General features: G+C 36.4%; 1 protein-coding gene across 1 annotated transcript in view; it reads left to right on the top strand.

The window, feature by feature from the left end:
• Nucleotides 1-23,330, top strand: part of KIF15 (kinesin family member 15) — a 34,810-nt gene extending 11,480 nt beyond the window's left edge. The window contains exons 12-33 of the mRNA XM_014958033.1: nt 760-937; nt 1,354-1,492; nt 4,318-4,459; nt 4,751-4,948; nt 5,920-6,027; nt 6,971-7,076; nt 7,639-7,804; nt 9,290-9,440; nt 10,701-10,786; nt 11,225-11,300; nt 11,568-11,654; nt 12,586-12,690; nt 13,538-13,660; nt 15,168-15,314; nt 16,283-16,387; nt 16,683-16,847; nt 17,317-17,414; nt 19,574-19,646; nt 20,207-20,244; nt 21,701-21,866; nt 22,301-22,432; nt 22,905-23,330. Of these exons, the coding sequence (XP_014813519.1) occupies nt 760-937; nt 1,354-1,492; nt 4,318-4,459; nt 4,751-4,948; nt 5,920-6,027; nt 6,971-7,076; nt 7,639-7,804; nt 9,290-9,440; nt 10,701-10,786; nt 11,225-11,300; nt 11,568-11,654; nt 12,586-12,690; nt 13,538-13,660; nt 15,168-15,314; nt 16,283-16,387; nt 16,683-16,847; nt 17,317-17,414; nt 19,574-19,646; nt 20,207-20,244; nt 21,701-21,866; nt 22,301-22,432; nt 22,905-22,976 (2,661 nt within the window). The 3' untranslated portion in view covers nt 22,977-23,330. The remainder of the gene's footprint in view (nt 1-759; nt 938-1,353; nt 1,493-4,317; nt 4,460-4,750; nt 4,949-5,919; nt 6,028-6,970; nt 7,077-7,638; nt 7,805-9,289; nt 9,441-10,700; nt 10,787-11,224; nt 11,301-11,567; nt 11,655-12,585; nt 12,691-13,537; nt 13,661-15,167; nt 15,315-16,282; nt 16,388-16,682; nt 16,848-17,316; nt 17,415-19,573; nt 19,647-20,206; nt 20,245-21,700; nt 21,867-22,300; nt 22,433-22,904) is intronic.
• Nucleotides 23,331-26,084: the final 2,754 nt, after the last annotated feature.

Genomic DNA, 26,084 nt, shown 5'->3' with positions numbered 1-26,084 from the left:
CTCATTCTTATGGGAGACTTTAACCTCTGTGACATCTGTTGAAAGGGAAAGACAGCAGGATGCAAGTAATACAGTGGGTTTCTGAGGGGTAATAGCACATGCTAGATGGGCTAGTCAGGGGTGGTGCTGTCCTGGGGCTGTCTGAGGAAGGCAAGTAGCAAAGTACATATCTTAAAGCTTTGGGTTATTCAGGTGTCTGGTAGGTGTGGTACCATTTATGAGGCAGTTCTGAAGAATAAAGAAGCTCAAGAGAGAAGGCAGATCTGTATAAACAATTTCTTCTGAGCACAAGTAGGAAAAAGGAGTAGATGTATTATAAGACCAGCTTGAATCTGGGGCTCGTAACTGAGCTCCAAAGTGAAGGGGGGAAAAAAAACAGTAGAAAAGTCAGGACAGTCATTAAAGGACTACAGAAGCATGACTATGGCATGCAGGGACAGTGTTAAGAAAGCCAAAGCTCAAAGTTGAAACTGAAAAGGGATGTCAAGAGCAGCAAGAAAAGCTTCTACTGCTTTATTACCAGTAAAAGAACAAACACATAAAATGTAAACCCAGTGTCTTTTTTGAGAGCAAGGGAGCAAAAAAAAAAAAAATGGGGCAGTTTTAACCACTGCAGGAAATACTTTGTGGTTTTTTTCCTTTCCCTCCAACCTTGTCTATTACAATTTAATGCTTATTAAAGGTAGTAGAGCAACAGCTAGTTATGTATTGTATTGTCTGGAAAACCAAAACTGTTGAATAAAATACTGCTTATCATAGATGGAGCAACACCCACGAATTGCAAAGTATGCCATGGAGAACCATAACCTCAGAGAGGAGAATAAAAGACTTCGTTCTTTACAGTCAGTTAAAAAGGCCCAAGAAATTGATGCTCAGACCATTGCAGAACTCGAAAAAGCTTTTTTGGAAGCTTCAGCCACAGAGAAAAATACTGGAGGTAAAAATTATGCTAATGTTTCTCAGCTAAGTAAGCTTGCTGTATTCCTGTTATGTGCAGCGTAGTGTTGAAAATGTCTGTCTGATGTATTTTTGCCTTTTTCAAAGTGATACCTGAAGACAGATAAAACAGGTTTACTTCATTTTATTCACATTGGCCTTTAAGTGAATACAGCAGTAGGGAATTTGAGGTTCTTGTGCATCTTGTGAACACCATAATCTCATATTATTGTCCTTAGTTGTTGCAAAGACTGGAGTAATATTAATTACTGGTTTTCACGTGGACTGTTGCTAATACCCTTTTCAATCTCAATTGCTGCTATGCTGTTCAAAAGCCTACAAATGCTTTCATTTTAGTAAAACTTAACAATATTTGAGCTACTCTGTGATTTCAGAGGGTGTATGTTTGTTCTTTAGGTCATCATTTATATTCTACCACCTTATCAGTGGAAGGCAATTCACTGGCATCTGAAAAGCTGAAAGCACGCCTGCTAGAGACTCAAAGTGAACTGGCAAGTTCAAAACAAGAATATGAAGAATTCAAAGAACTAACCAAGTGAGACAAAACAGTATATAAATGTCTTGAAATATCATTAAATAATTACTTATATTGATGTTTTTTTAAAAGTGAATCTCAGATCCTGAATACAGTCTTAACTATGTTCTTAGCATGTAAGACAGTGCCAGGTTAAGAAGAATGGCATGTAGAGTATGTTCCTGTTGAACTCGGTTACTCTCACACTATGGAACAATCACAATGCAATCTGTAGACATGTCTACACTGTTGCAAATGTCTTTGTCTTTCTGAAGGCTCTTTTTTATGCTGAGATGCAAAACAACGCTTCACAACATGCAGGTGGTGGCACATATCCTGGAATTCTGATAGTCACCTCCTTAATGGGACAGGGAGAGTTTGGCATAGTGTCCATGTTGAGCAAGTATTTTTCAGCAACTGAAATATTACAGATGGAAGCAGTGACAAAGAGTTGATGGGTTTGGGGTTTGTGTTTGGTTCAGTGCAACAGTAGTTTTTAATATAATAACTTTAAAACTGCAAGTTTGAGTCAATATAAATGTAGAATCCAAGCACCCCAGAAAATTTTGGCTAACCTGTTGGTTAATTTTTTGTTTGCACTTCAAAGTTGTTCAAGAAGGCAATGATACCAGTATCTTGAGACTTGTTACTGGAACAGGGATTTAATTCAAGTTAAAGACATGGTGTCATCAGTTATAATCATAGAATGGTTGGAGTTGGAAAGGACCTTAAAGGTCATTGAGTTCCAACCCCCCGTCCTTTGGAACTTCCAGGGATGGGCCATTCACAACTTCTCTGGGCAACCTGTTGCAGCGTCTCACCACCCTCACAGTGAAGAATTTCTCCCTAATATCTAATCTAAATCTTCCCTCTTACAATTTAAAACCATTACCCCTCGTTCTATCACTAGATTCCCTGATAAAGACCCCTCCCAAACTCTCCTGTAGGTCCCCTTTAGGTACTCAAAGGCCGTTATAAGGTGTCCCCGGAGCCTTCTCTTCTCCAGGCTGCTCCAGCCCTCTGATCATTTTTGTGGCCCTCTGATGGAGCCTTTCCAACAGGCCCATGTCCTTCCTGTGTTGAGGACTCCAAAACTGGACACAGTTCTCCAGGTGGGGCCTCGCCAGAGCAGAGGGGGCAGAAGCAGTTCATTTCATTCATGTCAATTTGCTTTGGCATCTAAACATGAGATAAAGAGGGGGTGTGTTTGTACATGTATATATACATGCCAGTGACTGAACTTGATCAAACCCATTTCTGAAAAATTCAGCTCCTGTTACTGGAGATGGGGGAAAAAAAAAAAAAAAATTGCATTTCCAGCAAATGCAATGTGAACCTGGAAGGCAAGAGGGACCTGATTTTTTTAAAAAATTACTGGGGTTCTTTTAGCTTGTACCTACCATCAGTGTTTTTTATCGATTTCAGTGAATCTAAGGAGTAATTCTAAAAGCACTGGGCCCAAGATATTTCCATTTTTGCCTCCCCACTTTTTTTTGTTTTCTACAAAGTAGCTTTGTAATTCCTTTTTGCTTATTCAGTCAATTGTACAAATCAGTATTTTTATCCTTAGATTTCTGTGTAGCAAATCCTATGAACTTTATAGATGGTATCTATTCTGTTTATCAATTCAACAATGTAGCAAATCCTATGAACTTTATAGATGGTAATATTATTATCTACTCCATTTATCAATTCAACAACCTTGTATCATTACTCATTGTTTTATTTGAATGTTCATATATTGATTATTTTCCTGCACATTCGATATATTCCAATTTAATGTATTCCATGTTTTGTGCATGTCTTGCTTTCTTGATAGTATGAATGCGTTTTTATTATCAATTACTGACTTTTTTTGTAGCGGAGTGCAGTCAAACAGAAGTGTGCTTTTGAGCTTCTAGTTTTACCTCTGGATTTCACCAAATTTTAAACTTGTTTCCATTTTCAGAATAACTGGATGCTGAATTTGACTTGCAAGTGTAACTGTTTGCCATAATTGGATAAGAGTAAAATTTAAGTTTCACAAAATCAATGTATTGCTAATTTTTCTGTTGTCCAGTAGCGGTCAGAAGTTCTATTCTGTTCCATAAGTTTTGTTAAAAATGCTAAAAACGTAATTTTTCTGTTGTCCAGTAGCGGTCAGAACTAAAGTTCTGTTCTGTTACATAAGCTTTGTTAAAAATGCTAAAAACATAGGGGAAAGTGATAGCATTAAACTGTCAAAAGATTAAATAGTATATTTTCTTTTGTCTGTAGACTTTGACCCTATAATTATGTCAGTAAGGCCACCTATCACAGTAAGAGCATGTCGCTCTGCAAAATACCTAACAAAAATTATTCCTAAATTTCTGCTCAACTGCTGGTTTTCAGTCAAAGTACTCTTAGAGGGCAAAATAATCTTAACAGAGCAGCACTTAACGAAAAAAAAAATCTTTAAAGGATTTTCTTTAATCCTAGCAAGCACCAGTTCAGACTTCTCATATAACTGGATAACATTTTAAAAGCTTAAAACCATATTGGTATGGGTGATGTCACTTTCTCATAAAAGGAATTGCAGAGCTCTCAGCTTATTTCTTACCGTGTAATGGATTTTTTTTCTGACAAGTTTAGTTATCCATCTGCTTGCTTCATTATGCAAGCACAAATAAGCTTCTTAACTTTTTAATATTTTTTTTTAACTTTTTAATACAGCGCAGTGGTGGCTTTCTTTGCAAAATAATGTATTTCAGTGTTTGGGCAAGAGTTCAGCTTTGCTTTACTCGCTGGCAATACTGCAGCTTATTCTTACTGATGGGAGGCCACGCTGATGGAGTGGTTTTGACAGTAGTGAAATATTTCCTAAACAGGAAAAAGCATATGGAACTGGAATCAGAACTTCAGTCCCTTCAGAAAGCAAACCAACACCTCGAAAACATTCTGGAGGCAACCAAAGCACACAAGCGCCGAGAAGTCTCTCAATTACATAAGCTACACAGAGAAACTCTTCAGGTATGAGAATAAGTTTATTTAAAACCATTCGTAGTAAGAACAGAGTTTCATTTGGATGATCCCTTAACCTAACTAATGTTCTGGCATGTAATCCATATGTGATAAAGCAGATACCCTGCTTTTTTGTTCTGAAATAATTGTGCTGCTGCTGTTATCAAATGACAAATCTGAAAAAGCTTTTGAGCATTTCATTTCATCATTCTGCTTATAGAACTATGAAATGCAATACCAGACAAAGTCTTAATTCCATTTTACAGTTAAAATAAAGATTGCTTTGTGTCTTTGTAACAGAACATAACCACTCCAACAAAAGCTTACCAGCTCAGATCTCGCCTAGTGCCGCGAATCAGCCCAGAAATCTTAGATTATCATTCTGAAGATTTTCAGTGTTCCGGAGAGATGGTGGATGACATTTTGAAAGAGCCAATTCCCCCAGAGATGAACGAACAAGCACATGAGGCCATTGCTGAGGAGCTTAAAGTGGCACAGGTGAATGTTCTGAATAAAAACTCAAGTGTGTGTAACTTTGTTGTAAGGTGGGTTTTGGCATGAAATAAGTGTTCCCTACCTTCCCATCCCTCCCATATATTTTAATTTGCATGGGAAACTGAAGCTCTTGATGAATACTTAAAGATTTACTAAAGAGATCTCTAATTATATGTTGTACTTAAGAGGATTCACAATGAAAATATTGAAAGGGATTTGAGAGTTGAGTATTGCAAGTAGTTTAAGATACACAGGGCATTTAACCTTTTATTATTTTAACTTGTTTCTGAGGAAACTTCTTCATAAGTCTCTGGTGACATGTAAATTTGGAACCATGCCCAGGCTTAACATATAATGCATTATTTGAAGAAACCTGCCAAATATTGCTTATCCACCATTATATACCTTAATTGTATTGTATCTTTCCTATAATGCATTATTTGAAGAAACCTGCCAAATACTGCTTATCCACCATTATACCTTAATTGTATTGTATCTTTCCTGAAAGGCAGGGAAGGACTTTTCTCACAGAGAAGAGTGCTCCAAAGTTTTCTGAGCTACTGTCTAGAAGCTGGAACTGACTTCAGTGAATGTAAAACCCTGGCACAACAGCCAAAACCCCTCTGATGCTTATCATAGTGCAGAGATCCTGTCAGGAATTTAGCTAGTGTATATTTTAAATAACTTCTTTTTAAAGCCTTATTTCTCCAAGATAAACATGTGTCTGAAACCTAAGTGTTTACTGGATTCAGTCTGTGCATTCCCTCATGGATTTTCTTGTGTTCTGGCAGTTTATTTAGCAATAGGAGAAATCAGCTACTTAAGATAAGTTTTTGTTCTGTTTCTGGTTGGTTCAGGTTATGAAAAAAGAAAGTAGCTGACACTTTTGTATTTAATATGCACAGGCTGCCATATGGTATGTGAAAATAACTGGAAGGTGGCTGTTCTAATTTTGAGTGTCTGTTGTGTCACAGGAACAACTGAGCACAATGCAGACAAAGCTGGATGAAGAGGAAAGCAAGAATCTAAAACTCCAGCAGCATGTTAATAAACTGGAGCATCATTCTGCACAAATACAGGAGGTGAGAGAACAATATCATACAGGGCTATATGTGAGTGTGTATATATGACAAGATGATACTACACTCCTACTACTGTGTTGTCTAGTGAGGTCTACAGTGTTAGGTGAGAGAACAATATCATACAGGGCTATACTGAGTGTGTATGTATGACAAGATGATATGTACTACACTCCTACTACTGTGTTGTCTAATGAGGTCTACAGTGTCACATTTTGACTTTTTCAAAAGTTACACAGCATCCTAGCTTAGGGTTGTGCAGGAAGACAAGGATTTCATTTACCATAACACTGAAGGTCAGGGGTTTATTGTTTAAAAGAAGACAAGGATTTCATTTACCATAACACTGGAGGTTTGGGGTTTGTTGTTTAAAATGTTGTGATTCTGAGCCTGCTTGATCTTAAACATAAGCAAATAGACACTCAATATATCTATGCCTGGTTTTGGCCAACTTCATGATTTCTGGAAAACAGCGATAGTCACAAGGAAATTTTAAACTTTGGAATGCTGAAAATACTACTTGTCTCAGTTGGAACTGAACTGAAACATCCTTACTCTATAAAATATTTACAAGTCTCACTTAATTGCTAGTTTTCATTTAACACAGGAAAAGAAATAAGGCCTGTTTTTCCTTCCCAGATCAGTCTCATTTCTGATAGCTCTGTTCTGAAGTAGATCTTGGGTCCTATGCTGTGGCTTGCTTTTAAGTTAACTTTTTTAGATAAGGTAATTTCTTCAGTTATGTTGAAATATTTTTGTTCTTGGACTACTATGGATTTCAGAATAACCAAACATCAGATTTAAAGAAAAATGCATCTTGTATTTATAATTAGCTGCTGGAAATACCTGATTACATTATTATGATTACATTATTATTGTTACTGCTTTGTGACTTAGCCACTCCTACATTTCCTTCCATTTAAAAAAATTTACTTCTTTTCTCAAGCTTCTTTCATCTGAAAGGAATGACTGGAATAAAGAGCGCCAGGAGTTCCTTGAACAGATAAAATCACTTGAGAAGCAATTTCAAGACAGTCAAAGCAAGGCTGATAGTAAGTTGAAGCAGCACTGAAATTCCATATGAAGTTTTGAGGTGTCTTAATATTTTGAATCAACAATAGCACATACTGAGTAGCTATTTGGGCTTAAGAAGTTGAAGTCATACTGGTTTGATACTGTTTTATTTAATTATTTTTTTTTTTAGAAAAAGTCTGTAATGCAGAATAGCTTTTCTCTGCCTAGTCTTGTGCAATATACAATACTGATAACTGTTCTCTCTCAACTTGGAATGTGAAGGGACTACAGTATACAGTATTTTATAAAGAAAAATATTAACTATAAATAAAGGGAAAATCTTCTATTGGTCTACGGACATGGAGTGATACTGTCTGGAATGTTTTTTATTGTGCCTGTATACTCTTTAGTTCTAAAAGTTGATGTTTCATTGACCTTTTCCATTTACAAATCCTTTTTGTGTGTAACCTTCAAGGTTAATTCCACTGAAAAGGTGTAAAGTTTAGTGAGACTCTCCCGGGACGTTCTGTAGTGTTAGACATCCTGCATCTAGCCCAGTTTTCCAAATAACATGTAAAATATTTGTTTGGCTTTTGACAGTATTAAAGAGTGAAGTCTGTGACTTGCGCATTGTCCTGCAGTCTGCAGACAAGGAGCTGTCTGCTGTAAAACTGGAATATGGTGCCTTCAGGGAAAAGCAAGAGAAAGAAATGAGTCAGCTTTCTGGTAGACATATGGACGTACAGTTCCAGCTGGACAGTGTCAGGTATGTTGACAGTTTGGTAAAATGCCTTAACCTCCTTCTGGATGCATCAAGTGATTTAGTTCTTCTTTTCTGCATGTGAACTTGCACTTCACATCTCTTATTTAAAGTTGTTATTTTGTGTTTATGTCCTTTGCTTATTTTTTTTTTCCTCAATTCTTTTCACCCCTATTTCAGGGCCATGATGAAACATGGTGAAATTAGCAGAAAGGAACTAAGATAAGGCTTCTTTCATTTTGGTTTGCTATAGCATTTTCCCACTAAGTAGGATATACCTATAACCTTATTGATCTCCAAAAGTAAGGTAGCTGAAGATGCATAGTTTTGTTGGGTTTTTTTCCAATTTAGTCTTAAAAATTAACTGTTACTTCTCAGTCTGGTCAAATGAAGCAGGTGACATAGTGACGCTGCTCAAAAAATACAAGCAGAAAGAAGCCATAAAAATAAACTGAAGCTTGATTATTGAAGCCTGAAAAGCTCACTGTGTTGTATTCAGTAATTAACATTTTTATTGGGAGATGAAAATCAGTGAGATTTTTAATCATTACTGTGACTTAGTCATGTTAAGTTTTGTTAGTGGTGGGTTTTGTTTGGTTCTTTGGGTTTTGGTTTTGTGGGTTTTTTTCCTGAAAAGCTTAACTTACTGCATTTTAGCAGGTCATGTCTTAGCTGGAGTCATTTTTTTGAGTGATGCATTGTGAGACTAGGAACGGGGAACTGAAATTAAATGTTGTGGTTTCACTGATGTCTTCTGTCTCAGCAAAAGTACTGACTTCTTGGAGGGCATTCTTTCTATAGACTTTCCATCAGTGACGTTTGCTTTTGCGAAAGATCAAATGAAGTAAGTTTTTGAGGCAACCTTTTAGAGGGAAATAACCTGGACTTTCCCAAAGGAAATAACCCAGACTTTCATACAATATATAAAGATTTTATATGGGATAAATAACTCAGATATCAACTAAGCAGATATAGGTAGTCAGAATCATTCTGTCAGAGTTTTGTGTCCAACTGTTGACAAAAAAAATAATTAAATAAAAAATGGGTGAACTCCATTATTAAGATACAGTGACTGAAACGTCTGTAAGTAGTAAATTATTTCTAGGGATCAGACAGAATTCTCTGCTTTCTCTGCCACTGCTGCTTAAATTTCCTGTGCCCTTCATGTATTTGGGGTTTCCGAGTTTAAACAAATTTACCACTTGTGTCAGTCAGCCACTGCTGCTTAAATTTCCTGTGCCCTTCGTGTATTTGGGGTTTCCGACTTTAAACAAATTTACCAGTTGTGTCAGTCACTTCTTTATAAAATAACTGTACTCTGTGTATTATCTGAAGATTCTAATATACAATTGATTGGAGTATTTTTATAATGAAATAAATGCTCGTCTTAATATTGTGGGTACAATTGATTGGAGTATTTTTATAATGAAACAAATGCTCGTCTTAATATTGTGGGTGGGGTTGTTTTTTGTTTGCTTTTTTTTTATAAAGGCTAGAACATGAGAAGGTTCTTGAAGAGAAAGCAAGCCTGCAGGATGACTATGACAACTTGCAGGAAGTAGCAAAATTTGAGACAGACCAACTGAAGCAACAACTTGAGGACAGAAAACAAGAAGCAGAAGCAATGAAAACTGAGCTTTGTGTAAGAGAGCCAAGGCTTTTAAAGGACTTTATACAGTTACTCGTGTAGCCAAATCACTTAATTCCTGTTACTGTATCATCGATAATAGATTCCACAATAATGATTGGTTTCCTCGTGATATCATTTGGAAGACGTATGCAAAACTTAGTGCAAGATTATTGCAACCACAGGCTACAAGAAATATCCAATAGCATGATATTTAGATACTAGAAAGAAATTCTTTGATGCGAGGGTTGTGTTATTTAGATACTAGAAAGAAATTCTTTGATGTGAGGGTTGTGTGGCATTAGAACAGGGTGCCCACAGAAGCTGTGGCTGCCCCATCCCTGGAGGGGTTCAAGGCCAGGCTGGATGGGGCTTTGAGCAACCTGGTCTGGTGGGAGATGTCCCTGCCCAGGGCAGGGGGGTTGGAACTCGATATCTTTAAGGTCCCTTCCAATTATAAACATTCTATGATTCTACAATTCTATGGTATATTGTTTTTCAGCTGAAGGAAGTGCTCTGGAAACGTTGAGGGAGATGGCAGAATTAGTAAAGAGATAAGAAACTGCTTTGGAAAAGAATCCTGCCATCAAAATGCCGGTGACCTTTCATCTCAGTGCTAGCTATAAGACCAGCTTGCTTGTTCTGTCTTTGCAAAGCAGTTTCTTAAAATTTCCATAGTGGATGTGATCTTGTTAAAATGATCTGTGCCTTTTTGTGGTGGATCGCTGTCCTGCAGTTTAGTTGATGCTGTCCTTGAAAGCCTGTCAGACTGCAGTGACTGCAAAACAGCAGTAAGGTTGCTCAAGGGCTTTTGCAAATTATTTTGCCTGCTTTTCTGCAGTGTACGCTGTGCCTGCTCAGCAAGTTTGCTCCAAATTTTCCTTTTTAGCATTTAAAGGAATACCGACAGATTGAAAATTATTATTTTAAACTCCTTATAGTCTAGTATCTTGAATCACTTGTTAGAATTTGAAAAATCCCCCCCAGTTAATCTACAGTTGAAAATTCTAATTTCTTCCTTTAAAGCCTTGGATACTAAGGAACATTACAGCTATATGAATTCATTATCAATGGCAAGTGAAAAGACCTGATTCCTTAATATAAATAAGAGTTTACTTTTGACCTTGTCCAGGACAAAGTTAAATATCTTTCTCTTTCCATCTAAGGTTTTGTGGGTTTTTTCATTCATTTTAGGAGTCTTATAGTTTTAGTTTAAATTATTCTAAAGACCTTATATTGTCATTTATTATAACAATATATATTTTGATATTCTAGAACCTTTTGAAACTCCTGAAAACAGAAAAAGAACACAATGAAAAACTAACATTACAATTACAAGAAGACAAAGAAAACAATTCAAAGTAAGTTTTAATTAGCGGTGGGTTTTGTTTTCATCTGACTGCATTGTGGGGAGGGGTTTTATGTTAGGTTTTGTATTCAGATGGGAATACTGTTTGTAGAGGTGTTTTTCCCCAGCTGGGTGGAGATAATTACATAATGGACTTTTCATTTTATCCAACTTAGAACAACACTTCATTTTAATGTATTCAATTAACGTGACAACAGTAATTTCATGACAAGTATAGTTCTTCATGTCAAAGATAAAGTTCCACTACTGCCAGCAGTGTCTGGCTTGGAACTGAGCTATTAATCTTTTGTATAGCAGTGAGAAGGTAATAGCTAAAGAATTCTTCAGGAAAAATAAAGTGCAAGTAAGACTAAACTTACATGACTTTATTCTTGTTAAAGATGCCATGCGTTCTGATTATATTTCTCACTGGAAATGTTTTCTTCTCCAGAGAGCTCTTGAAAGTACTTGAAAAAGCACAGGTGGAGAAACCATCCTCTGAAATGGTGACACGGTGTGAGCAGCAGGTATAACAGCAAAATTGAATAGTGTGGTCATGGATTTCCTTTGTATTAATAGCAATTTTATTGGTGAACTGACTGTTCTGTAGATTACCAGCAAAATAAATACAGATTTCTCAAGTATCAGATTGTTTTGTTAAGTTACTATTAAGCTTAATTTTTTTGGTAAGGTAAACAACTGAGTTCTTTCCTGCCCCCCCCCCAGCTTTGTGCTTCACAAAACATACTTCAAAAGTAATTAAGTCTCTCCTTCACAATTATTATTTATTCTAGGAAGCAAAACTGCAGAAATTGGAACAGGAGCTGGCTGCTGCTGAAGAGACTGTTGTTTCTTTGAAGAAGACAAATGACGCAGATAAGGTTTGGGCTTATTTCTGTTACTGATACCTAGTTTTGTGGGTAACCATTTTCTGTAGTAGAGTTAAAAGCCCAGAGACTATCATACCTAGTAATTTGGTGATTCTAGGCAATCCTGGCTGTGTGTCTAGGTAAAATAAATCCTACCTTTTACTGGCATGGAGTTTGCAGAATAGTAGGAAACAGGTATGCATTCAGAGAAAACAAAATAACTGAAGGTTAAAACAAAAAATCAAGGTAAAGCTGTCTACTAGACAGAACGTAAACAATGCATAATTCCCCTGATGATTAATAGGGCCTTCTAGTCAGTGTCATCTTGTAATGGGCTAATAGAAAAGGTAAGAAAGGTGATGTAAGAATGTGACTGTGGATATCTTTATTAATGAAATCAAAGCACTTTTACATGAAAAGACTGCTCCGGTGTTCTGAAAGCTTAAATAGTAACATTTTCCATAGTACAAGCACTTACGTTGTATGTAAAACAGGCACAAGAAATATAGTGTGCTTACTGTCCAGCATGATGCATTAAGTCTTTTTCATGTTAAACCCCCAAATTTGCCATTTTTAAGGTCAGAAGAATCTGGTATTCTGGCTGGTATTGTCAATGCAGTGGCATTTCTTGAATGTGCCTTTTTCCATTACAAACTAATGTAACCATAGAAAACCATTAGAGCCTGAGACTAAATCAGAGGGGTAGTCTTCTCTTCTAATGAAGACAGCAGTTCATTTAATTATTTATGTAAGTGCTTAGAACAAACCAAAGATTTAGCAACAAATTTCCTATTACTTTTTTACACGTGCACATTGAGGCCTTGTTTTCAAATGGCTGTTTGAAATCTGGGATTGACAAATTACATACCAAAGACAGACCAGTAATAAAATATATATAGTATATCTTTAATGTATCAGGATTAACTTTTTTTTTATGTTGCAGGAAGTTGTAACTGACTTGATGAGACAGATCCAGGAGCTGAGGTCTTCAATTAATCATAAAACTGAGACCATAGATGGGCTGACAAGAGAGCTCGAGGATATAAATGTATGTTCTGTCATTTTGAAGGACATGGTAATGGAAGGCAATGACATGTCTTATCGTGGGTCTCAAACAGCATAACTTGCTGTAGCATTTTAGAAGGAAACTTCTTTGTTTTGACATGTTGAAATCTTCTGAACATTTTATGCCTAAGGCTGTCTTGAAAACTGAACTCTTTCCATGTGGTGGGTAAAGAGCAGTGTCTCTAAAGGGACTTATTCACGTCCTGTAAACTACGCTCAGCTGACAGTCACATTTAGATTTTCTCAGAAATTGGCAATTTAAGACCTCAACAATTGAAGCTGAATTGTAAATTTATTTTTGAGGGAGTGAATTTTTATGTTGCTGATGTTACGATGTTCTACATCGGTAAACATAAGTGTAAAGAACTAAAACTATGTATTTGAATAACTGAATAAATATGATACATCCTTTTTATTAAAATAGGTCTGGTTTGCAAACTGATAGAGCAACCCACAGAATGCTTTAGATACTGTAGGTGTATGAACTATGAACTCAAAAGGTTCTACAGACAAAATATCAATGAGACAGATTTCTACATAATCTTGTTCTCTGGGTTCTTTTTCAATAATGGTTTTAGTGCTTAATATATATTGTGGCTAGTACATAGAAAATTAATCTTTTTCCGTTATTCTGACAATTCTTTTCTAATAACAGTTTGTACAATTTAGCAAGTATATCATTCTGATTTTAGTCATTGACACTGAGATTTTAAATATTTGTAGTTGTCATGAGATTTGTGATAAACATTTATTTGTGTTATGTTTGCCAACTTTATTTGATAACATGTTTTCCTAAAATATTTTAAAACTTAACTGAATCCTTTTTGTAGTGCAAGTATAACCTTGCTGTGGCTGCAAAAGAAGAAAGCAAAGGAATCATAAAGGATCAGGAAAAGAAGATTGAAGAACTGAGGGAAACCTTGGAGAGAAGACAAATAGCTGATAGCATTGAGGTAAAAACATTGATGTTTGTATGTTACGATTATTTGTGCACCAGGCCAATTGCATATGGTTTTGCTTAAAATACTTGTGTAAAACTTAACCTCATTTTTGTTCAAACTAAAGCTAGTTAAGCTGTCCTTTAAAGGAATGGGATACCTGACAAATTGTGTTAAACTATCACATTACTTGACATAAATATTTTATAAGCTACTTCATAAAAAAGCCTATGCTAAAAGCTTGGTTTAATTTTCTTAAGGCCACTAAGGAGTCATCAGGTGAATTTAATGGCAACATTAGGTGATGCAGCTGAGAAATTAAAATAGGTAGAAGAATACGTTATTTTTAATATTCTCCCTTCCCCCACCACTGCCATATTCAGTAACATCTTTTCTTTACTCATAATTTTAACTAAAAGCTCCACCTGCTGGAAATAGGTCTAAGATGCACGGTTGTTTCAACTGTGGTTTTGCTTTTTAAATTTGTATTTATTTTTTAACTTTGTCTTTCCTGTTACTGCTCTCACCATTATTTTGGTGAACGCGTCCATCAGTCACAACCACCAGCCTCTCCTTACAAGCAATTTCTACAAGGTCATCTGTCATATTACATATACTGTAGTCTAATCATACAGCACCAGTCGAGTCTCCAGAGTAGTTTTTGCTTCTGAAAAACTATTCTTAAATGGACTTCCATTACCTTTAATAAATAGACTATCTTCATTAATAAGTGTATGTAAATTTGCCATTCTGGAATCCTAAACTAAGATCCATTTGGACCACTCAGTTTGAGGGGGAGGGGATTGTGGTTTTGGTTGGTTTTGTTGTCTTGTTGGTTTTTTGTGGGGTTTTTTTTTTAAATGAAGTAACAATTCTTATTCGATCGTTATCCCTGGGTGTATCTGGCTCCTGAAAAAGTCATAGTGTTTCTCCTTCTTTGACAATGTGCATCAGTTACTAATTTCCCTTATGCTTTCTTGGCTGCACAAGAAGAACTAATCCAAGGTGGCATTTAAAATGCTAAGTACTGTTTCTCCTTTGAGGGTAACACACCTTGTGTAGGTATGATGCCTTATCAGATAAGATGGGAGTCTAGATTCTAGAATAAACCCAGGGGTATCTACAGAATAGCAGTGCAATAAAACTGTAATCACTGATTCAGCATGGATTTAAATCTATACATTCTTTTCTGGTTTCCTATTTTAAAGAATCGTATCTCTTTTTAAGTATAAATTATACTTTCAAACTGTGGTTCATTCCAAATATCTCCCACGAGTATCTTAATCGTAATTATACTGTAGGAGAGTTTTTGTTCTGCAACCAAGACAATGGATACAGAAAATGTGCTACAATAAGAAACTTATAGATGAATGCTTTCTACAATTCACGATGAAAAAGTGGAGGGAAAAGGGAGATTCTTGTAGCTGTCAGCAATTTGAGCACCAATGACAAAACAACTGGAAACAACTGCTTTAGAGTAATAACTTGAACATTTCTTTATTCATCCATTGACTTAAAATAGAGAGACCTTCTGTGTGAAGACTTGAATCATACCACTGAGCAGCTGATAAGACTGACAGAGGCCTCTAAGAAACATGATTTGTTGCTTCACTGTGCTCAGGAAGACATAACAAAAAAAGAAGCTCTCATCCAGGAACTTAGGGAACAGGTAAAGTAAGGAAATTGTTCTTCTTGAAAGGAACTGTGGTTAATTGTAGCTTCTGGAAAAGATTTGACTTGGGTTTGGAGCATCTTGTATGCAGTACTCCTGCTCTTTCCTGTAAAGCAAAGTACTAGTTCAAAAGCTTCTAAACAAGGGTTAGATAACCCTTAAGAACTTCGGAAATGGTGTCTAGAGATCATAAAAATGTTTACTCTGAAATATTTTGCTCTTGAAAGCAGAGCAAAATTATCAGTACCTATAATAACAGAGTAACCTGAGGTTATAAGCAGTGTAACCTAGGGGGTTACTTTTTCCTCTGCTTAACGCTAATCTACAAACTAATGGAAGTAATTGTTGAGCTCCCTAAATTATGTAGTCTGAGAGTGATTTGGAGCATTTGCAGACCAAATAGCTATGTTAAGCCTTTGTCCAAATCTTAGCTTTAGTTGCCACAACTGGCATAGTATAGTGCTAAGTGATTTATTTGTATTGGCAAAAACTCTAATAAGGATAAGTTATTTTGGAAAGAAGAGTCCTTATGTCATGTTGGCGTATTCACTTTGAGGAAACTGATTAAATCTATACCAGTAAAATCCTAGCTTGTGTCAATTTATGTTTTGAGCAGTAATGTCTGCCAACAAAGTTCATAATAGTTTTTCTGTGCTGGCAAGCCCTGTGAAAGGTAGATTGTTTTAGCAAGGCAAAAAAAATCTAATACCAACACCAAGAACAAAATTCAGATGAACTACGCAGTATGCAGCATATATGATTTTAAAAAATGCTTATTACATGCAACTATTGAATGATTAACAGTTATTAGGTAAATATAGCAAACAATCACGAAAGTGAAGTCTGAGGTAATCTAAAATAACATGGTGTACTTAAGCTTGCTCAAAACAGGTATCTGGCTTCTGTTTTCTTCATTATCTTGTGTGTATTATGAGCTAATTTAATTCTAATTGGGTTTCTAATAGTTGGACAAAATGTCAGAAGAAATGGAGAAGAGGAAGAATGAATATGAAATAAAAATGAAGCAAATAGATTGCTTTATGGACTCGTCCTCAGTAACATTTTCCCAGGTATGGCGTTTGTGAGAGAACATTTTCATTGTAATGATTGTTAAAACTCATTGAAAGAGACTAATAAACTTTACAACATGGCTTCAGGCTGGGAACAGAAATGACAATGTATTGAGAGTGGTCAAATCCCATTCCCCTTGTTTGTAACTTAAATGTATTATTGATGATCTGTCTGCCAGGAATTTATTAGCGTATGTCTTCAATTAAGTATTAAAACATGTAACCAATACACAGGGGAAACAGTTTTTTACTAATGGTTTGTGGGTGGTTTTGTTTATTTCTTTTAATTTGCCAGTGTCCAAAGACTCCCCCTAATTTTGATGTGAATTTGGCAAAGCTCTTGGAAACTCATGAGCAGGAAATGGCTGATCGGAGGGCTTCTGCAATAAATCTGGAGCACCTTGTACATGAACTGAATGAAGAACGCAGAGCTAAAAACGATGAAATTCTGAGGCTGAAGGTACCGTATATGAGAGAATCTCTACAGGCAATTTGTAAAGTTAAAATAAGACAGAATGCAGAGTTCAGATTTTTAATGAGCTCTGCTCAGTAGTCGGTCCACTAAAGCAGGAGGCACTTCTTGGTCTTCTATTTACCTAGGCTGGTAACGAATGGTGACAACTTGCTTGAGATGTCCCTGTATCACATTTTCCCAAGGCCTGAGTTGTGTTCATGCATATCAAATAGTGACATCATTTTTGCTCATTAAACTGTTCTGACTTACTCTAAATCAAGTTTCTAACGAAACTGTAAATGGAAGGGTGATGCAGATCTTTGTCAGAGAACTGTGCTTGTTTTCTGAGAAATAGTTTTGTCTTCTGTTTTACTCAAAAACATGTTCAACTGGAAATTGTTGCAAGTTGAAATTCCTGAAAGCGGGAATTGCAATTTGGTCTTCAGTTAAAATGTTTCCTATTTCACTTACTTAGGACCAAGTAAGTAATTTGCGTCTGGAAATGCAGATATTGATGGAGAACAACAGGAATTTACAGAGCCTCGTAGAAGCTCAGAGACTAAGCAAGAACAGGTAAAGTAAAATAAAACAAGAAAAACCTGTCTTCACTTGAAGCAATTAAGTAAGATAAACAGATTTACAGGTTTTATTTGAAATGCTATCTTACATATTGTTTGTATAATTAGAGATTGACTCAGCCATTTCTTTTGAAACTGCTTACGGGCTTGTAAACTTTGTCTTTGTTGTATTTAAGAATTTGTGGTTTAAAGTTTTATAAAGGAAATGGAAATGGGCTGTAAACTAATTAGATGCGTAGCCCTTCCTGCGTACTGTTGTATTTCCATATCGCTTGCGCAGTTATGGTTTCAGTGGACAGGAAATGTCCCAATAAAGTCAACACAAGTTTTAACATAGAAATAAATGGAAGGAGTTCCCTATCTTGTGGTTTTAAGGGTAAAAAATGAACTTCCTCTGAGAAGATGGTACCTCACAAAAGCTGTGTACCTCAGATTGGAGATACCTTGAGGTTTGGTTTAAGCTGTAATCTGTACAGTTTAGTTTTGGACAGAAAATATTTTGGTTTATGGCTTACCTTTTTTGTTTTCAATTTTGTAAAGAATTAAATCTGCTGCTTTACATCTCATGAAAAGAAATCTTAACTGGCAGCAAATAATTCTGTTGATATTTATTTAATGATGATTCTTTTTTAAGGGGCAACTTAGTAAACAGTAACTTAATGCTAGGTAGGGGTTTAATTATTTTTTTTTCCTATTAAATGTATCAAAAATATTTTCCAGAACTTTTATCTTTATTCAATGAAGTGTTAGTTCTAGAACTGACTTTTCGATACTTAATTTTGCATTAAATACTTATTCTGATTAAAAGATGCTGTAATTGCAGGTGCCTGCAATTTGTCCTTGCTTTATATGTATTATACAGTAATCTTAAATTAGGAAGGGATTAATTTGTGGAAAACACTCTGTGCATAAGGTGTGGCAGACCAGGTTGGATATTGAACGATGATGATGCCTCTAGGGCCTTTTGCTTAGTTTGCAACAGACATTTGAAAGTCTGTTGTGAATTGTAATGGGAACGATGGAAAAACAAGCAGCAGTTGCCCTGCCATGGAAAACTGGGTTCTGTGGCTTTGTTTTTCACAGCTTATTGAGCAGGTTACTTGGACCCAAGCATTACTTTTCTGTTCCTCACTTGCTAGATTCCTGACTTGGGACCTCGTGTTACAATTTTGATTAGCACTAACAATTTCCAGCTGCTGTTAATTGATAGAGCTGTGTTTCCAATAGGCCAAAGGCTAGTAGTATATTGCATGCACTCTCCAAAATCAGTTTTATACGTCTCAGGTGGGGGTATTCACGAGACACATGCCTCATGCTTTATAGGAGCAGCTGATGGCAGCAGGTGGCAGTTATCTTCTGTGTGGCCCAGTGTTAGAGAGTGAGATGATTTGATCATTGGTGTGACAAGGTAATGAGATGTGAGGATATGGGACTGCGTTGGAGGATGTTTGAGCATACAAGATGAGACTTAAGTGTCTGCTTACTCTCTGAGGCCGTTTATACCAGATATAAAAACTAAATCACCCTGGCTAGATATGCTGACAAATATTTTAAGTTACTGATAATAGCTATCTTTTATAATTGCATCAAATTATAATAACTGTTAATCAATTAAGTTCTTCCTTTATGGCACACTACAAGAAAGAAGTGGTTGCAATGATGTGTTGGTTTTGGGGTTATTTTAATTTTATTGCTTTTGCTTACTTCCATCCAATATCATGTTTATTAAAACTAACAAAATAAAAAGTTTCCAAGTCTTCTGAATACAAAAATCTTTTACCTTCTTAGCTTGCCAAGCCCACTGAGCAATGATTTTGTAGGAAGGAGTTGCTTTCTGCACTCTATATGCATGTGGACATCATGAACTAATAAAATGTTTTCGTCAATCCTGAAGCTGTCTAATATACACTTGCATATTTTTTACATTTTTAATTGTTTTAATTAAAACATTAGTTCGTCTATACTCTTAACAAAGGAAAATGTGATGTTCTTGGAATATAAAGTTTAAACCCTTCCAGAGTTTTTTAGTATTTTGAGTACAAGTGTGTATCAAGACAACTACACACACTTACTGGCTTAATCTTGGTAAGATGTTGTTTTTACAACTGGTTTCCTCTGTTTGTAAGAAACTTTCTTCATTATTGAATTTCCTAGTGACCAGAAACAAACTGATGTTCAATATCTCAAAAAGAAAGAGGAGGAGATTGCTGAAGAACGACTTGCCAAGGTATGTTACCCTTCTCATGTCAGTTGTGGTTTCCCTGCTGTGAAATATTAACATATTTTCTATTTCATGGCAGTAAAACAAACACTGATTTCTAGTGAATTTCAACAGACACGGAGCCTGATACTTCTCTCTTAAGGTTTTTATCTTGGTCTAGCACCGATGAACTGGGTGTTAGATTGTGCAATAAACAAAACCACATTCAGATCACTAAATCTGACTCATTTCCACAGAGCTGGAAAGTGAAGATTGTGTCTCTTGCTAATGTCAGGGCTCTGCCAAAGGGGAAGTTAATGTCACAGCAGAGGTTGCCGTGGATCTCCTGGACAGGAGAACCCCCCGTTAGGGCTCTGTTGTGTATGAATGGGCAGAGATATTGCTGTGGGGCACTTGGACTGGTACAAAATGGGCAATATGTGCATATAGCAAAGACATGAACCTACTGGACAAGTAGGATGATTTTGGTAGGATCTGGGATGAGATATGTAGCATCAGTTGTGACAATTTTAAATATATGTATATTAAACATTAAGAATGTAACTACTATTTTTGAACTTTTACAGAATAAAGCAATGGAGGAGATGCTGAAAATCAAAGCAGAGTAAGTTTAAATATTGTTTGTTTAACTGGAGACTTGTATCAAACTCGTTAATACCAAAAAGGCCTATTTAAGCAATTGAAGTCCAAGATCTGGAATTGTAAAAGATGTAGTTTAAAAATGTTTACACTTCTGCAAGACACATTAAGTTCTTACTCTTTCTCATCAGTAGGTGGTAGTAGCACCTATTATTACATTTTCTAAAAGGGTAGCATTATATTGGGAAATACAGGTGGAACCATAGAAAAACTTAAATTGAAAAGGAGTTTTTAATTGTTTAAAATTATCTATGGCATAGGGGTTTGACTTCTTTTATTTGCAGTGAATTCTAAGCACGTTCCTTCACAAATTAAATGGAAATACTATTCATTTCTTTTTTGGTTGGAAATATTCTCATTTTAAACTTAATCTCATTCTTTGCTCTTTTATGCTATTTTTCTTTTTGCACTTCAGTTTGAATAATGAAAATTGTTTATTATTAGAGCATTCCTAGATTGTGTTTGCAGTATTGTACAGGTAGTTCTAGAAATTCATCCTTATAAGGATGAAAGTAAGTTTTATGAATGTAGTCATTTCCAAAGTGATTAACACTAAATTTTTCAGAAGCCCTAGTTTTGATCAGGAGTTCTTTTGCTATTCGATGCATTGAGTTTTCACACCTGTCTGGTCACTGAAATAGGCTTATAGAAATAACTACTATTAGTGTTAGTGTCATAAAAATAAATAATGTACAAAGAGGAAAAGGATTCTTTTGTCATCAAGAAAATGTCTTGACAAATGCAGTGAGTGAATGCTGTTTTCATACAGCAGGTATGAAACACCAGGCTTCAGTGAAACAAATCTGATGACAAAAACATTTTCATTTATGCAATATTTCAACGGACCTGCAAAATTATACTAAAGTCCATATAATCAGTCGACAGGCTGCCAAGTGTGATGGCACAGCTTAATATTCTTTCAACCTGATGGAATTAAAATATTGTCAGCAGAAAAGCCATCTGTCTAAAGCGGTGGTCCTTCTGTTACCAGGCCAACGAGGCTCAGACCATCTCTGGGCTGCTCAGAGATGTTTCTGAGCAGCAAGGCTATTGGGGAAAAGCTATATACAAACAAGGGATTTAGGGGAAACTTGAAGAGCTGTGAAGTTCATCTGGCATCTTAGTGTTCTTGCAGGTGAAGCTTCTGTTTTCTTTCACGAGCTGACCTGTATGGAAGCAGCAGACTTCCCAAAAACAAGAGCAACTCCAAAACACCCACCACTTAAGACATTGTATCATACTCAATAGCTGTGAAACAGAATGTAATTTCTCCTTGTTAGCACTAAGTTCTAGGGAAAAGAAATTGTCTTAAAAGGGTGTTTTTAGAAGAGGCTTCCTACATGTCCAAGGATGACTTACTAATTCAGTTGTATGCTGTTTAGTTGTTTTTTAAATATTATATGATGCTTTTATATTGGCAGATTAGAAGAGACCAAAAATACCCTCAAAATCAAGGAGAATACTTGTCTTGACATGGCTCTGGAGATGGAACGAACGAGAGCTTTGGAGCTGAAAGCATTTAATGAAAAAGAAGAAATCAGATCAAAACTGGAGGAAACGTGTGAAGAGAGAGACAGATCTAGAAAGGTTCTATATGTATAATTTTTTTTATTGTCTTTACAATAGAATCTTACTCAGCAGAGGTAGAGCTGGTGTTAACTGGAGAATATTCAGAGTTAATTGGCAATCAAATCCTGCCTCTGAAAATGTTTTGTCTTGCGGTTCAGTTGCATTTGTAGTGCTGTTACCTGTGCTAGTGGAAGTCTGGGTAGGGAAATCACTACTGCAGTTCCTAATACAAATCAAATGGTGCTTTTGCCCTTTAGAGGGATCAAACGTAGTACCTAAGGAGGCATAAAATAAAACAAATACATGTTTCCTGAATGAACCAACTCTTGCATTATATGTTACAATGAACTTCAACATTAATGTCTTAATGGTTTTAAAGAAGCTGTTTCTTCTGCAAAGAGGAGGAGGAGGGGCTACATTTAAGAGGTACACAATGTATTTACTAATTACAGGAAGCGGACCTGCTGAGGAAGCAAGTTGACTTTCTCGCTGAGGAGAACGGGAAATTACTTGGTCATCAAAACGTAAACCAGAAGATTCAGTATCTTGTGAAACTGAAGAAAGATTACGCTAAACTTGCTGAGGTGAGTTGCAGAGTAGAAATCAGGTGAAGTAATGGCCTGAGATAGAAGAGAGAAAAGCTTTGAGAAGGAAACCTAAAATTCTTGCTTTTCTGTTGGAAAGTAATAGATACCTCTGGTTTCATGCAGTTGTGTAGGTCATGGCTGGTCTGTCTCCTCACAGGCCCCAGACAAGAATCACCCCACTTTATAGTGTATAAAACACTTTTCCTTGAAAATTTTGTACCTTGCCAAAGTAAACCTTTCTCACTGGGATCACACCTGGATTTTTGTTTCCTTTTGTGCTTTTATTCAAGTTCTTGCCCCTTCTGAAATGCTACATTTTCCACCAGAGCCAAATTTTAAAAAGCACAATTTATTTATGATTTATTTTTTAGCTAAACATAGGGTGGCTTTGCTGGGTTAAGTCAATTTAGAAATCTGAAAGAAGTGAATATAATTTCCTTAATACCCCTGTGTTTTTTCTGTTTTACAGGAGACTGAAAAACTGCGAGTTGAAAACGCTTTTTTGAAAGAATTAAAAAAATGTGACGTATGTAGATTATAATGCTGTAATACCACAAACAAAACGGCAAAGCCATATTTTTAAAGTCTACAGAATAAGCAAAAGCCAGTTGTCAAACTTGACTTTTGCTGTGGTCCTAGATTAATCAGGTATTTTTCTTCCTGGATTTTCTGCTGGTGATAACTTTTAGTGAAGAATTTTATGCCAGCCAAGTGGGCAGCTTTCCATGACACATTAACACCTTCCTATAATTTTTCCAAAAACCGATTTTGTGTAGGTGCTGGATGATACTTCCTTGAAACTTTTGTACTTTGCCAAGGAAAAGCTTTCTCACTGGAAATGCATCTGGATTTTTGTTTCCTTTTGTGCTTTTATTCAGGTTCCTACCTCTTCTGAATTGGTACATTTTCCACCAGAGCCAAATTTTAAAAACCACTTTTTATTTATGATTTACTTTTTAGCTAAACATAGGGTGGTTTTGCTGGGTTAAAGTCAATTTAGAAATCTGAAAGAAGTGAGTATAATTTCCTTAATACCCCCGTGTTTTTTCTGTTTTACAGGAGACTGAAAAACTGCGAGTTGAAAACGCTTTTTTGAAAGAATTAAAAAAATGTGACGTATGTAGATTATAATGCTGTAATACCACAAACAAAACGGCAAAGCCATATTTTTAAAGTCTACAGAATAAGCAAAAGCCAGTTGTCAAACTTGACTTTTGCTGTGGTCCTAGATTAATCAGGTATTTTTCTTCCTGGATTTTCTGCTGGTGATAACTTTTAGTGAAGAATTTTATGCCAGCCAAGTGGGCAGCTTTCCATGACACATTAACACCTTCCTATAATTTTTCCAAAAACCGATTTTGTGTAGGTGCTGGATGATACTTCCTTGAAACTTTTGTACTTTGCCAAGGAAAAGCTTTCTCACTGGAAATGCATCTGGATTTTTGTTTCCTTTTGTGCTTTTATTCAGGTTCCTACCTCTTCTGAATTGGTACTTTTTCCACCAGAGCCAAATTTTAAAAAGCACTATTTCTTTATGGTTTGGGGGTTTGGGGTTTTTTTTTGCTAAACATAGAGTATTTTTACTGGGTTTAAATGAATTTGTCAAATTTATTAACTATTCATACTTAGAGGTTGCTTAAAAATTAATTTTCGTGTTGAAGTTTGTTCAGTAAAGCATGAATGTGAATTTAGTAATAGGCTTGTAAATACAACTATAAATATCTTTTTTCCTTCCTTTCTCTATTTGAAATGAAAATGCTTTTTTAACATTTTTCCCCAGTGTAAACTTCAAGCGGATTTCTGTATTATCATTGTAGGAAATTCTTTTGAAATATTTCGCAACCATTTTCTTATCAAACAAAAGTTAGGAATGTTAAGAAACAAGACGTGAAAATATGCAGAACATTTTAGGGCGTATAAGCATAAGTTCATTTAATCGCACTTAAGATTTATTGCAAATAACTGAAACCCTTATTAGTGGAACACAAAACGTTGATTTATATCCTGATATCAAACGCTTGTGTGTCTAGCTTTTTTTCTTTTTTTTAGAGTCATTCTAGTTTTGGCTACTTTGTACAATACTGCTTTTGCCCACGAGCGATAGGGCAAAAGGGAATGAGGAGAAATATGTGAGTCAAGCAAAGGGCCGGACACTGAGGTTTTGTCAGAGGAGAAAGGATTTCCCCCCAGCTTATCTATGAATTTTAAAGTTGCTTAATCCTGCACATTTGTTTCCACTTGAACTTCGATGTGGAGTAGAGAAGTAAAAAAAAAAAAATGACCTTAACCTAGGGAGGCTTTTTTTTTTCTGTAGACAAGTAATAATAGAGCTCAGATCTATTAATGAACTAATGATCATTACTAGCAGTCTTGAAGGGTTTGTCTCTGACCACAAAGCTGTTGTCTCCTGTGCCCTTTTTTCTGTTGTTTTCTGAGTTTACAAATGTTCCTCAGAGCAGCTCTCTGTCTTGTGTGACTTCTGTGTCTCTCATGTTTCCATGTGGGCAGAGTTTTCCACCCCTCCCTGGATGGGGAGGCAGGGTCCCTGCTGCACGCGTGGTGACTCCTGAGCCTTTCTGTGTTGTACGTCTACAGTTGGACCTACATTGTTCTTGTACTCTTTTTTAAAAAATAAAGTCTTTGTATATAAATGAACATTGCCTGTGGGCATTTTTCTTTCCCCTTCAGCAACACTTCAGCAATGGCATCAAACTGGAAGAGGGGAGATTTAGACGAGGTATTAGGAAGACATGTTTCACTGTGAGGGTGGTGAGACACTGGAACAGGTTGTCCAGAGAATCATAAAATGGTTAGAGTTGGAAAGGACCTTAAAGATCATCCAGTTCCAACCCCCCTGCCATGGGCAGGGACACCTCCCACTGGACCTGGTTGCTCAAAGCCCCATCCAGCCTGGCCTTGAACCCCTCCAGGGATGGGGCAGCCACAGCTTCTCTGGGCAACCTGTTCCAGTGCCTCACCACCCTCACAGGAAGGAATTTCTTTCTGGTACCTAATCTAAATCTCCCCTATTTCAGTTTAAAACTGTTACCCCTTGTCCTGTCACTACACTTCCTGACAAAGTCCCTCCCCATCTCTCCTGTAGCCCCTTCAGATATTGGAAGGTTGTTATAAGGTCTCCCATTTTTTCTGTTGTTTTCTGAGTTTACAAATGTTCCTCAGAGCAGCTCTCTGTCTTGTGTGACTTGTGTGTCTCTCATGTTTCCATGTGGGCAGGGTTTTCCACCCCTCCCTGGATGGGGAGGCAGGGTCCCTGCTGCACGCGTGGTGACTCCTGAGCCTTTCTGTGTTGTACGTCTACAGTTGGACCTACATTGTTCTTGTACTCTTTTTTAAAAAATAAAGTCTTTGTATATAAATGAACATTGCCTGTGGGCATTTTTCTTTCCCCTTCAGCAACACTTCAGCAATGGCATCAAACTGGAAGAGGGGAGATTTAGACGAGGTATTAGGAAGACGAGGGGAGATTTAGATGAGGTATTAGGAAGACACGTTTCACTGCGAGGGTGGTGAGACACTGGAACAGGTTGCCCAGAGAATCATAAAATGGTTAAGAGTTGGAAGGAACCTTCAAGATCATCGAGTTCCAACCCTCTGCCATGGGCAGGGACACCTCCCACCAGACCAGGTT

Source organism: Calidris pugnax, unplaced genomic scaffold (genome assembly GCF_001431845.1).
Source record: "Calidris pugnax isolate Ruff unplaced genomic scaffold, ASM143184v1 scaffold364, whole genome shotgun sequence".
Lineage (NCBI taxonomy): Eukaryota > Metazoa > Chordata > Aves > Charadriiformes > Scolopacidae > Calidris > Calidris pugnax.
Note: the sequence above shows the minus strand (reverse complement) of the source record. Positions and strands in the feature narration are given on the sequence as shown.